This window comes from Pipistrellus hanaki, assembly GCF_964339955.1.
Source record: "Pipistrellus hanaki genome assembly, chromosome: 5".
NCBI classification, from domain to species: domain Eukaryota; kingdom Metazoa; phylum Chordata; class Mammalia; order Chiroptera; family Vespertilionidae; genus Pipistrellus; species Pipistrellus hanaki.
In genome coordinates this window covers 56797365-56811971 of record NC_140507.1, presented here as the reverse complement: position 1 = coordinate 56811971, position 14607 = coordinate 56797365, and the positions used below count along the sequence as shown (strand labels likewise).

At 37.4% G+C, this 14607-nt stretch overlaps 1 protein-coding gene across 1 annotated transcript in view; it reads right to left on the bottom strand.

The window, feature by feature from the left end:
- Positions 1-14607, bottom strand: part of FSTL5 (follistatin like 5) — a 541528-nt gene that overhangs the window by 49298 nt on the left and 477623 nt on the right. The window contains exon 13 of the mRNA XM_084884381.1: positions 9118-9267. Within this exon, the coding sequence (XP_084740507.1) occupies positions 9118-9267 (150 nt within the window). The remainder of the gene's footprint in view (positions 1-9117; positions 9268-14607) is intronic.

The following is a 14607-nucleotide window of genomic DNA, read 5'->3' as shown; positions in this document are numbered from 1 at the left end:
TTCTGTGTTTTATCTCTGTTTTTGGATTACTGAAGTAATTGTTAGCTTTCTGAAAGGCCTATTTAAATATGTCTGTATCAGCGTCATCCTCCCTTTCCTCCTTGCTAACAGAAGATGGCATTGTTTGGGTATTAGATGGGCAGCAATGTTCTCAGGGAAGATAAGCACCAGAGATTCAGGGACAATGACTTATTTCATTGCCCTCTGACAAATACAGTTCCCCAGCCTCTCCTGGGGTTAGGGGTGGTCACATGGCATATTCTAGTTTATATATTATAAAATCACTAGAGGCCCAGTGCACAATATTCATGCACTGGGAGGGAAGGGGGCTTCAGCTCAGCCTGGGCCCTCTTGCAGTCTGGGACCCCTCGGGGCTTGTCCTCTGCCAGCTTAGGCCAACTTAATGCTGCAGTGGAGGTGGGAGAGGCTCCTGCCACCACTCCTGAGCTCGCCAGCCAGGAGCCTGGCTTCTGACTGAGCTGAGCTCCCTCTGTGGGAGCGCACTGACCACCAGGGGGCAGCTCCTGCATTGAGTGTCTGCTCCCTGGTGGTCAGTGTTTGGTTGTTCCACTGTTTGGTGATTTGCATATTAGGATTATATTATATAGGATTTTGATAAATGATTTCTGAGAATAATATTGCATTCCATCTATCAAAAGAGACAATAACAACAAGAGCCGTCCTTGCACCAAGCTTTCTCTTTCTTCCTGTTTTGAATGTTGCCATATGAGAATATTAAGCCTCAATTTAAAAGCCACTTTGAGGCCATAAAGCAATAAACTTAAGAAGGAAAAGTCAACACTTTGAGGATTCAGCCAGAGAAAAATGAAAGGAAACTAAATTATTGATTATAACCTTGAGTAGCTGCATAAGCCTAGAATAACTATCCCTAGACTTAATGTTAATTGAAATAATTAAATGGATTTATTGCTTAAGAAATAGTTAGTCAGGTGTTTTGTTAATCATACTCAAGTAAATATCAGATGTTTCATTTAAATTCTTCATGTACTGATCATTTCAATGCACTTATAGCAAAAAAGCCATCATTGACAATTACATTAATAAAGCAATAAGATTTCCTTTAATTTTTCATATTTTCCTCTTACCATGTTAAACTTGATCTATGTATGATTATAATGGTGGTCAGGATCATTGCATGCAGCTTAAAATGGGGTAATCTTAGATCTTTAAAATATTAAAGATAAAAAGAGTCAATACAAACACCAAAGCAACAATAACAAAGACCTCATTATTATTCAATTTTTCAGAAACAGTTATAAAAAAAAGCAAGGAGCCGGGCCAGTGTTGCTCTGGGGTTTAGTGTCATGATTCAGTTCCAGGTCAGGACATATGCCAGAGCTGTGGGCTTGATCCCCAGTGTGAAGCCTGCAGGAGGCAGCCAATCAATGATTCTCTCTCATCATTGATGTTTCTCTCTCTCTTTCCCTCTCCCTTCCTCTCTGAAAAGAATAAAAAAAAATATTTTTAAAAGATCCCAAATCTTTAAATATCTTTCAATATTAGGGAACAATTTAAATAAAAATGTCCAGCTCTGATAAATTTCTATTTACCAAGTTCTTACTGAAGCATTGTCTGACATGGACATACCACAATCCATATGTTATATTAATATCCACATAAAATAGGATATGGAAACAGTCTCTCTCTTACCAGGAGTCATCCAACCAGTGATCATCGAGGCTCTGATTTGATAGTCTCTATTCTTTCCCAAAGTGAGAACCTCTGTGCACATCAAACACCGTCCCTCCTGGTTGATATTTTAATTCCTGACAATGTTTGGATATGTTGCCTTCCTATTTATGCCTCGTGTATAATAAATATTCTTTTTTCTCTTTCTCTCTTTTGGAAGGTGAAAAGAAACTCATGGGCTCAAATATATTTAGTATCATAAGCAGAGAATCATTGAAGGTATACACCTGTTTATGAGCATGTACTCCAAAGTAGACTTCATATCTTAGCATCTTCACTTAAATTTAAGATAATAACAGTAAAATCATAGAAAGTTACTAAAATGTTGTGCAGCTCAGTTTTCTCTATAACACAGTGAACATAGCAATAATAGCAACTTCAAAAGATTGCTGTGAATAGGTGAAGCAGTAAATGTAAAATGCCTAGGGTGTGCCTGGTAAATAATAAGCACCATGAAAACACTACTGCTACTATTACAAAAACTAATTGAACTAGAGGCATTTATATAACAGTGAGCATCATAGTGTTGCAAAGTTAGAGATATAATACCCTTACTTAGAAAATGATAAAATATTCATAGAAGAGCAAGTAAATAAACATTGTCCTTGATAAATTTAGAGCTAGAAAGTGAAAGAAGAACTTAAAATGTCATAACATAAAGGTAAGGACTAAATGCCATGAAATCTAAAAGTACAACACAGGATGAGGGATACAAAGAGAAGAGGATTATTTAACTGAGCCCTAAAGTATGAACATTTTCAGGAATGGGAAGACAGACACTATTTTTATTTATTTTATTTTTATATTTTTATTGATTTCATAGAGGAAGGGAGAGGGAGAGAGAGATAGAAACATCAATGATGAAAGAGAATCATTGATTGGCTGCCTCCTGCGCGCTCCACACTGGGGATCAAGCCTGCAACTCGGCCAAGTTCCCTGACCTGGAGTCAAACCGTGACCTCTTGGCATGTTGGCTCAGCAGAAACTATGTTTTTAAAGATAACTTATGATAAAATGTTCCAGGAGGTTCAGAAGCAATTTATGATTGATTGACTTCAATTCAAGTAAGATATATGTATTTGAAAGAGAAAAATATAAATTCATTTTTAAAACAACTTCAGAATTTTAAAAATGTCAGCTCAATGTTGTCCAAAATTTTAAACATTTTGTGTTTCATCATTTCTAAGATTTGGTACTTAATTTAGTTTATTTTCCTGTTTGGATATAAGAGAATACCAGAACTGAAAAAGATATGCAGCTCAAAATGAAGGAAAGTACATCTAACATATTTTATTGGGAAATGGTTAAGTCTTGGAAAAAAATAGTTTACAAGTTTTCAAGTGTGCAGATATTACACATTTTACAGAAGGGACATTTATATGGTTTTCCACAACAAAATAATATAACAATGATGAAATTATTCCCAAACATGTTCTCCAGATTATCCTTATCATAACGTAATTTTCAGGAAAATGCACACACACACACACACACAACACCAAACAAATATTTTCCTACTTACATCATCCACTTTTGAAAGGAATAAAGTACATATGTTGGATTTTACAAAATGTCTGCCAGTATATTCTGGAAATCACTCTAAATCAGGGGTCTTCAAACTACGGCCCGCGGGCCACATGCGGCCCGCAGAGGAGTCTGATCCTGTCTGCCAGGTTTTTTGGGCAGTGAGCGCAGCCGAAGTGTTACAGTAGGAATTAGTAGTTCATATAGTCCGGCCCTCCAGCTCTCTGAGGCACCGTGATCTGGCCCCCACTTTAAAAAGTTTGAGGACCCCTGCTCTAAATGATCAGTAAATTTAAACCATTTGCAAGTAAAAGAAAGGTGCTATTTTTGACACTTTTTAAATAACTTTCCACAATTAAACCTGTTAGTCTATTAGTAATGAATAGTTAAAACAGTTCTCCACATTTTATGAAAAGATTGTAATTATTCTATTATCTTTGTTTGCCCTCTCCTCCCATATCTCACAATCTCAGGACACATGACTGCACCTGCCTTTTAAATGCTGACCTCTTTCCGGCTCCTTTCCTGCTACCACCATGCACAGAGCCTCTATCATCTCTAACCTCATCGCAGGATTTCTACCTTCTGACTTCATACTCATCAGCTTTATCAACAGATTTATCAGAGTGATTTTATTTTTGGGTGTAAGAGTTAGATCATGTCATGAATCCGTTCACAACACTACAGCGTGTTCTAATGCCCCTCAGAATAGACCCTAAAAGTCCTTTTAATAACTACCAGGCAGTACCTGACCTTCCATTCTCCAGTCTTCTTTCTTAAACACTCTCACTACTATTTATCCTGGATGTCTCCAATCCACCAGCCATTTATACCAAAAATGATGTTAGCTAAAAGACAATGTTCAAGAATAAGAATATAAGCATTTCATATATGCTCATCTTTCACTTCAAAATTAACCTCATAGAATGCTCATTTATTACTTAGTATAAATTTGCATTTGTTTCCTAATATTATTTTGCCAGAAAAATTGTTTTCAAGCTTTGCCTTTAAAAGCCTATGGAAATAAGACTTATTTATAGCAGGTGATTTTAATCCTCACCAAAACAGAACAAAGAAGATCAGTTTTGACCTATTGAGAAATTCTGTAAGACTTAAATATAAGGTTCTGATATCATAAATTGGAAATTTTTCTTCCATATCATAAACACTAGAATTTTGTACACATAGTAGATGATGCTTGGCCTTGTGATAGTCAGATAATTAAGCCAGCATCCTTCATCCAAGGATTTATTGATTTATTCAACATTTTCACAAAGCTCCTTCAAATAACTTAATTAATTTTATTGTAATTACATGTTTCAGGTCCCAGAGTCTATATTTCTTAATCATCCATGTAACTACCATTTTCAGAGTGTTAATATTATAACTAGAAATTCATGCACTGGGGAAGGGTGGGTGTCCCTCAGCCCAGCCTGCACCATCTTCAATTTGGGACCCCTCAGGGAATGCCCCAGATTGGACATCTCTCTCACAATCCGGGAGAGCTGGCTCCTAACCGCTCGCCTGACTGCCAGCCTGATTGCCCCCTAACCACTTCCCTAACAACCTGATGGATGCCTAACTGCTCCCCTGCTAGCCCAATCACTCCCAACTGCCCTCCTCTGCTGGCCTGGTCACTCCCAACTGCCCTCCTCTGCAGGCCTGGTCACCCCTAACTGCCCTCCCTTGTTGGCCTGATCGCCACAACTACCCTAACATGCCAGCCATCTTGTGGCAGCCATCTTTAACCACATGAGGGTGGCTATCTTGTGAGAGGGAGAGTCAATTTTTATATTACTTCTTTATCATTTAGGATGAATTAATTTCTTATCTTACTACTTTGTAAAATATGTTTAACATATGCTATATAATATAATATTCTATCGCAGGTTTATAAATATATTGATATAAATATTTTTCTTTACTATTTTAAAAAATTGTTTAAGGGTGCAATTTACTTACACTATCAGGTTTTTTTTTCCTTGTTGGTTTTACTTGTAAACCTTAACTCCCTCAAAATCCCAATATACCTATAGATATACAAATTCATCAATATTTCCTGAGGGGATATGACAAATACAAAAAATTGTAAAAGCATGCTACACTGGTTACGGACCAGTTGTATCAGCTTCTAGAAAGATGGCTTATATTGTAAGGGTGAAATTCTGGGAATAGCACCAAAGAAAGATACACAGACTTGGGGGTTTAATCTTGACATGAAGGAACAGTGTGGCACAGCTTGTTTATCAGTCTGACAAGGAGAGTACCAGCTGGCTAATTAAGTGAACCTAATTTAAACTAATGATGTAGATTCTCAAGATAATGTGCTAATGGCTAGAGGAGACTGCTGATGACACTTAAGAACACTCCCGAGGTGCTACAATAAGCCACTGCTGCATCCAAGCAGAACCTGATTTTGCTCCATGGAAGACAAAATGAGGTCAGTTGTTTATTAGTTAATCATCTGTAGAGCAAAACATCACCTGTATAACATTCTTACAAATTTATTTTTTAACAGAAGAAAAGCAAGAGCCATTTGATGTTTAAAACAATACCAAGGTTATATATTCTATTTTAAAAATTGTGACCTTTTATTTTAAAGCTGCAGATAAAAATAATACTGAAACAATAATACTGGAAACACATATATCCTAATGGTAATAATTTATCATAAAGTTTGTAAAATCTTATGTTGTTAAGAAACTTTTTTTAATTTTAATAATAAAGTGTAACAATGCTTAATTTTTTAAATGTTTAGTCCTAAAATGTTTATTTAATACCATGCCACACCATTAATACATGCAAAAAAAAAAAGTCAGAATTATGGTTTCCTAGATAAGATCAATATTAAACACTAGAACCTACTTTAATCTGATTTAAAAATAAAGATTAAATTTAAATAAATATAAGGTTATATTTCTATTTTTTCCCCCCCAATAATAGGGCATTTTGATTTTGGACTTCACTGTCACATTTCTATATCCAAATGTTACAATATTCTATATTACTTTCTATGATGTTTGGGAGATGATTAAAGTTTGATTGTAAGTAATATTGTTAGTTGCTTCTGTACAATATACTCAGATTAAAAATAAATAAATAACCTAGATACAGCACATAATCAGAAAGTCTTATTCAATTTGAAAAATATTTATATCAATATAAAAAATGGTCAGATTAGGAAAGGGTGCTTTATTTTTATAAAATTAACTTTGTACTCTGCAGTTGACTATAACCATGGATATAGATAAAGCTTTAAACCACAAATAAAGTTTTTCAAATGTAATTGTTTTAAATAGTTAAAAATATTTCTTTAAATAACTTTAAAATGTGAATTACTTGAATTATCTACACTGATAAAAGAGATAAATGCTAATTGACCATACTTTCTCTACACACACAGCCAATCAGAGTGAGTATGCAAATTAACCCAATAAAGATGGTGGTTAATTTGCATACACTAAGGGAGGGAGGAGTGAATACTGAAGACAGCTTAGAAGAAAGAGGGAGGAAAAGCGGAAAGCAAGGAGGCTGCCAGAGGAAAAGTGAGGGGGGGGGGGGGCGTGTGGCAAAGGCAGCAGCAGCTCATGAGGGCACGGTGGCCACTTGCAGGAATCTTCCTGCAAACAGGCTCCTAGTCCTATCTAATAAAAGAGTAATATGCAAATTGACCAACACTCCAAGACACAAGACTGCCACCCCCATGTGGTCAAAGATGGCTTCCCCCATGTGGACACAAGTTGGCTGCCACAAGATGGCCTGCAGGAGAGGGCAGTTGTGGGCAGTTAGGGGTTACCAGGCCAGCAGAGGAGGGCAGTTGTGGGAGACCAGGCCAGCAAGGGAGGGCAGTTGGTGGGGACCATATCTGCATGGGAGGGCAGATGGGAAGGACCCAGGCCTGCTGGGAAGGGCAGTTATGGGAAAGGGGGGAAACCAGGCCTGCAGGGGAAGACAATTGGGAAGGACCTAGGCCTGCTGGGAAGGGCAGTTGGGGGGGAGGGGGCAGACCTGCAGGAGAGGGCAGTTGTGAGTGATCAGGCCATCAAGGGAGGGTAGTGGGGGAGAGTATGCCAGCAGGGGAGGGGAGTGGGGGAGACCAGGCTAGCAGAAAAAGGCAATTATGGTGACCAGGCTGGCAGGGGAGGATAGTTAGGGGCAAATGAGTCGGCTGTGGAGCAATTAGGTGTTGATCAGGCTGGCAGTGGAGTGGTTAGGTAGTGATCAGGCTAGCAGGCAGAAGCGCTTAGGGGCAATCAGGCAGAGGCAAGTGAGCAGTTAAAAGCCAGCAGTCCTGAATTCTGAGAGGGATGTCCAACTGCCCATTTAGGCCCTATCCCGGTGTCCCTCAAGGTGTCCCAAATTGGAGAGAGTGCAGGCTAGGCTGAGGGACACAACCCCCATGCACAAATTTTGTTCACCGCACCTCTAGTTAATTTATAAAACAGAGGGTTCAATATCTAAGGCTATAAAATCTATACCTTACATGTTTTTAAATTAGAAACTTGAAAAATTAGAAAGTATGAGATGAATTATTTTCAAGTATAAATATTTAGGATATTCATTATTCACCTTTAAACATGTACTTTGGAGACTAAAATTTACATAGTCTACAATACTGTTAAGACAAATATAACAATGCAATATTTTACCCAGCAGGTGGTAGACTTTTGGAACTCATTATCAAAAGATGTCCACATACTGAAATTATATATGGTTACAAAAAGTAAAATTTAGACTAATCAAAGAAGAAACTTTTAATTTTGAAAACAGAGAATCTAATAAATGATATATGTCTAATATTTTAGGTTGATAATTATATTTAACAATAGGCCTCAAGATGTAGGGTTCCTGCCCTGCTGCTGTGGCTCTGTGATTGAGCATCAACCTGAACACCAGGAGGTCAAGGATTGATTCCAGGTCAGGACAAGCTAGATCCCTGGTAGGGGGCATGCAGTAGGCAGCTGATCAATGATTCTCTCTTATTTATGTTTCTATCTCTCTCTCCCTCTCTTTTTCTCTCTGAAATCAATAAAAATATAATTTAAAAAATAATGTACCTATCACAAAGAATACTAGATTGAATACACCCAGTATAGAAATGTTTATTTTATAAACTAAGGTGATGTCTCAATTTCTATAGAATAGATTGGTGCAGAATTGTCAAATCATTCTGCTGCTACTTCACTCTCTTTTCCAAAGAGGTATTCAGTAGCCCTGTAATTCAAAATCTTTCTTTTTCACTGAGAGAATATTCAACATGTACATAAATTTCTCCAGAATATGTGAGCAACCCCATTACATACCACTATACCTTACTATTTCAAAAATTAAGTTCCCACATTTTTCCTACAATAGGGATGTATCTGATATGTTAGAGATATTTGTCTTTGTCATTGACCTATGTACATATTAGTACTTTTTTTTTACAACTTAGTAATTAATACCTATTAAGTTACTATTACCTAGTAAAACCTTTCATTATCTCAGCCTCTGTTAAGAATCAAATGAGAAAGATATAATACTGCTTCTAGGATGATAAGCAGCAATACCTTAATTGACCTCTGACTGGGACTCTCCTTGTCCTAGGCAGAATAAGCAACTCTGAGGATGATTTGTGTGAAACTAGTCATTTTAGTGTTATTATGTGTTCATGGAATAAAATTTTTAAAAACAAAAGATATTTAAATTATTTCTTTAATTCATTAAGCTCAAGGAGCAAAAAGAGAGAAATAAGAGCAAGTAAGGCATATATTTTCCAGTTATCCAAGTAATGAAACTAGTTATAACTGACAACCATGTGTCAAAGCACAAGTTACCCGACAAAGGCTATTAAATTAAAGTAAATATTTGTAGTCACTTTCAAAAAGTAGGACTCATTCTTACCTGAACAACCTTTTGGGACTGCACATCAACAATTAGGACTCTGTTTAAGGTTGGCTGTGCAACATAAATGAACTTGTCTTTGACATTAACCGCCGAGGCCCACACACATTTCTGAACTTCATCTCCTTCAGCTTTGGGACAGACTTCATCCTATAATTTGTCAAATAGAAAAATAAGATGAGTATCTTAAAATATAACATGGGCATGGCCATATTTGGTATAAAATTGTTTCTTTACTACTTTTAGCATGAAAAGCTAAACATAAAAATTAATAAATATTAATATAGAAAGATAAATTAATCACAACTGTATATAGTATATATTTAAATTCATTAAGTATTTATATGGAAATAAATGGGAATGTGAGGTAGTTACTCAGAATGGTTACTTAATTTTTCAATTTTGCAACCATGTCAAATTTTTACAATGTCCTTTAATCTACCCAAGCGTTTTTAAACTACTTTTTTGACCCTAGAACTGCTTTCTTTCTGGTTGAATATTGCATAATCTGGGCGGGATGGCCATAAATGAGTCAAAAAAATACCTTCTATTTCTTCCTTTCCTGCAGGTTGTCAATAAATGAATGTTGAAAGGACATGTCAGCCTTTGTTATCTACTCTGGCAGATAAATCGCAAGTACAAGAAATGTCACTTAGCTTATTATTTTTTTCATATTTTTCTTTTATTTGGTGGTCTATTGGTTCTATAATTCTCTCAATTTACTTATAGCTAGAAAAAAAATACTAAAAAGAGATTTGTTACCCAGCACATATAGTAAGTATGTAATGATAAATACTTATTTATATACTGACTAGAGGCTCGGGGAGCGGGCCTGAGCTGCAGTCTGGCCTCCCTCTGCGGGAGGCAACTGGGCTGATCAGGGGATGGCACCACACCCATCACCCTGCTGCTGCTGCTACGACAGCCACGGAGGTGTTTTCATTAACACGGACTCCAGTTCCTTCACCACGAAAAAATGACTACTTTCTTTAGGCATTTTCAATATGTGTTTTTCATAGGATATGACATTTCTTTCTTTCTTTTTTTTTATTTTATCCTCACCTGAACATATGTTTCCATTGATTTTTAGAGAATGTAGAAGAGAGAGGGAAAGACAGAGAGAAAGATCAATGTGAGAGAGACACTTGATTGTTTGCCTCCTGCATATGCCCTGACCTGGACCCCAACAAGGGAGGAACCTGCAACCTAGGTACATGCCCTTGATCAGAATCAAACCTGGACCCTGCAGTCTATGGGCCAAGGCTCTATCCACTGAGCAAAACCAGCTAGGGCAGAATATGACATTTCTTAGCCCTCCAGCAGTGAACCTTAATTTTTCCCTCCAAGAGTGAGGTAGAAAAACCCTAGATCATCTTCTTGGATTCTTATTACCCAAGTTACCAAAACACTGCTAGTGACATACAGGGAGCTTAGCCAATGAGCAGTCAGAAAAGGTGTTTCCTCTGCAGCTCATGCACAGAGGTGGGACTGCTAGCAAGCCACAGCTGGCACACCCGCCCTGTCTCTGGGCCTGCTCAAGCGTCCGCTGCGGCTTGGGCATGGCCCCCAGCTCTGCTAAAGCCTCCATCCACCACGGCTTTGGCAGGTTTCCCCTGGCTCTCCTCAAGCCTCTGCCATGGTTTGGGCACAGCCTCAAAGCAAGCATTCCACCTGGTCGCTCATGCTGACCACTCTTAGCGGTTGCACCCCCTCTCCCTCCCAGGACTGGGGGATTCCGGCAGGGCTGAGAGGACTGGGCACCGCCATCTTTGTGATGGAGTGACAGTCAATTTGCATATTACCCTTTTATTATTATAGATAGGATGATATAATGATCAATACTGATTTATGTATTTTACTTGTTTTATGATAATAGACCTGATCATTGATTACTGATATCTAATTTACTGATTTGTGTACTCCAGCTAGTAACTCTTAAGCTAAATTAGAATACTCTCTTCTCTAATTCAAATAAAACAATTTTTCATCAGAATTTCCATTCACCATTTGTATTTAGTAATCATGAAACAAATTCCACAAAGTTTTCATTAGCTACACTACTAAACGTATCTTTTAATTTAAAGGTAATACTTACAGTAGATAAACCACATTTGGCATTTAATGATTAAAATTAACACTTCAACAATATAACGCTTCTCAAGAAGCAGAGCCTTAATATGTGGTCTGCCTGTATGCATAGCATTTAGAAAATAATGTAGAAACCACAGCACTCCAGTGTGAGAAGCTCAGTATGTGGTCTTCAGGTCTCATTCAGGGAGGAACTGGAGTGTCTACTAATTTCTAAGATCCAGTCCAGAGGTTGTCAGGTTCAGCCAGAACACCAGGAACATGAGGGGGTAATGTCTAAACAGCACAGGCTGTTTTAGGCTTGCAAGAAATAAGAAACAAAACAAAACAAAACAAAACAAAACGAAGCAAAACAAAACACCAGCCTGAAAATAATGAACAAAATAAACTGATGAACAAAAACAGACCCAGAGACAGAGAAGCATCTTTCAGACCATTAAACCTCAGAGGGAAGGAGGCGGATGGTGAAGGTAAGGGGGAGGGATTAACCAAAAGACTTATATGCATACATATGAGCCTAACCAATGGTTGAGCATTGACCTTTGAATCAGATCACAGTTTTATTCAGGGTCAGGGCACTTGCCCATGTTGCAGGTTCCATCCCCAGTGTGGGACATGCAGGTGGCTGCGACCAATGATTCTCTCTCATCATTGATGTTTGTATTTCTCTCTCCCTCTTCCTTGCTCTGTGAAATCAAGTAAACACACACACACACACACACACACACACACACACACACGAAGAAACAAAACAAACTAACAGAACAACAACCCTGAAGACTAAACACCTAATGTATGCTTCTGGTCCTTTTGGAGGTATCACATTACTTCATTTCATGGAATGTACCATGATCATTCTATGATGACTACATGCAGGGTCATCTTGAGTCATGTCCATGGCACCTTTAAGCAGGCAGCACCAACCTGAGGGCAGAAATATGCCCTCAGCACATGCCAGATATAGAGGAAAGTACTCATCAATTTATTGAAATGTTATTTTGTATGGCTAACATTTCCCCTCAGAAATATCTTAAAATTTCTTTGATAAGAACCCATTTTGTGATAATCAAACACTATACAAAATATGTACTTGGAGGCATGAAGAGGTGCGAAAAAAGTGGGACCTGAAGTTGATGAAAGGCTCAGCATACAGGGAGATTGTTTACAAATCCTTTGCTGTTGTGTAAAAGCCACCAATGAAATCTGCCAAAACCACAGAAAGTGTGAGTGGCCTGACAGGTAACTGTCAGCCAAACAACTGCAGAAGCAGGAGCAATTTCCACCCCTTTGTTTGCTACAAAACTATTAAGGAGAAAAATAAATGAGTCTGCTGGGGATTATTTCTATGTGTGTGCTGTCCCCACAGGTTGTCCCTGACCAGAGTCACAATCACTTTTACAAAGCCATTAAAAGTTTCCTGACAGTCAGCCTGAGTTTTATTTGCTTCCCTTTATGACATTATTTCTGATTATAGTCTATTAGGTCCCATTTTACAATAGCACTCTTATTTTTTTTTAGATTCCATAGATTAATATTTATTTCTGTAGATAAAAATTAGAGAGGGATGTTTTATCTCAGGCATTAGGCATTTAATGGGATAAAAGAGAAGCTAAAAAAAAAAAAATACCGGAGATACAAAATAAGATTAAGATAATACATACTGATGAGGAAAATTGTCACAGATTCTATCAGATAGTATCATGAAATTACTTTTTATAAAAATGTATACTACCTGCCATTCAGAGTGAAAGGGATTAATAAGATATTAGGAATAATGAGGATGAGCATCAATAAGAAAAAAAAAAAACAATTTTAGTTTACTAGAGGACCAGTACATGAATTTGTGTATGGGTGGGGTCCCTTGGCTTGGTCAATGATTGAAGCCTATTCAGGGGCTGGCCAGCACGGGGGAGGATGGCCAGGCAGGAGGGGAAAGGGTTCTGTGATATTGACCTTTCTCTAACTGGCTTATTTAACTTAGCATAATGCTCTCCAGGTCCATCCATGATTCTGTAAATGGTAAGAGTTCTTTTTTATAGCAGCATAGTATTCCATTGTGTAGATGTACCACTGTTTTTTAATTCACTCATCTAGTGATGGGCACTTAGGCTGTTTCCAAATCTTAGCTATTTTAAACTGTGCTTCTATGAACAGAGGGGTGCATATATCATTTTTGATTGGTGTTTCTGATTTATTGGGATATATTCCTAGAAGTGGGATTACTGGGTCAAATGGGAGTTCCATTTTTAATTTTTTGAGGAAACTCCATACTGTTTTCCACAGTGGGTACACCAATTTGCATTCCCACCAGCAGTGCACAAGGGTTCCTTTTTCTCCACATCCTCACCAGCACTTGTCATTTGTTGATTTGTTGATTATAGCCATCCTGACAAGTGTGAGATGGTACCTCATTGTCATTTTGATTTGCATCTTTCAGATAATTAGTAACTTTGAGCATGTTTTCATATGTCTCTTATCCTGTATGTCGACTTTTGAAAGATATCTACTTGGGTTCTTTGCCCATTTTCAAACCTAACCACACATAACCACACATAGTCAGATAGATAGATGAGAGATACATTACATAGGTAAGATATAGATACACAGATGATATTTACTATCTGAATCTTGGCAGAATAAAATGTTGCTGAATAGGGATCTAGGATATAACCCTACCCTATTCATCACTTTAATCCCACTGGCAAAAACTCTGTCTTAGAAGGGCTTCATTATCTTCTGTTCTCTAATTGTGAATTTAAGAAAGTCAAATCCCAGACTTTGTTTTTTTGCTTCTTTCTTTTACATTAAATTCCCCTGAGAAGTTTTTCGTTCTTATTGCTTTATTATCATGATCACATGGCATCTAGACAAAACTGTTCAATGGACAATTTGGAATGACGACATAATAGGAGAATAAAATATACTATAGTAATGGAAGTACCCTGTTTCCCCCAAAATAAGACAGTCTTATATTAATTTTTGCTCCCAAAGATGCTCTAGGTCTTATTTTCAGGGGATGTCTTATTTTTCCATGAAGAAGAATACAGTACACATTTATTGTTAAATGAAAATAAAGGAAATTTATTACCTGTATATGGTATGGTAGTATGGTAGTTGTCAACACAAACCAGACAAACTGTGAATCCTACAGTATCAAGAATTTACTCATTTATTCAATGACAATCATATCATCATCTTCTGGAACATCATCATAACAATGCAATTCCTGTATTTCCTGGTGAATTTCTTGTGAGTCCATTTCTTTCAGAATCAGTGGACCAGATCTCTCATGTTTAGCAATAGCATTCTGAGACAGAGCCTAAGGGGGCCTTATTTTCGGGGGATGCCTTCTATTTCACTCAGAAAGAAACCTGTAAGTAGGTCATATTTTCAGAGGATGTC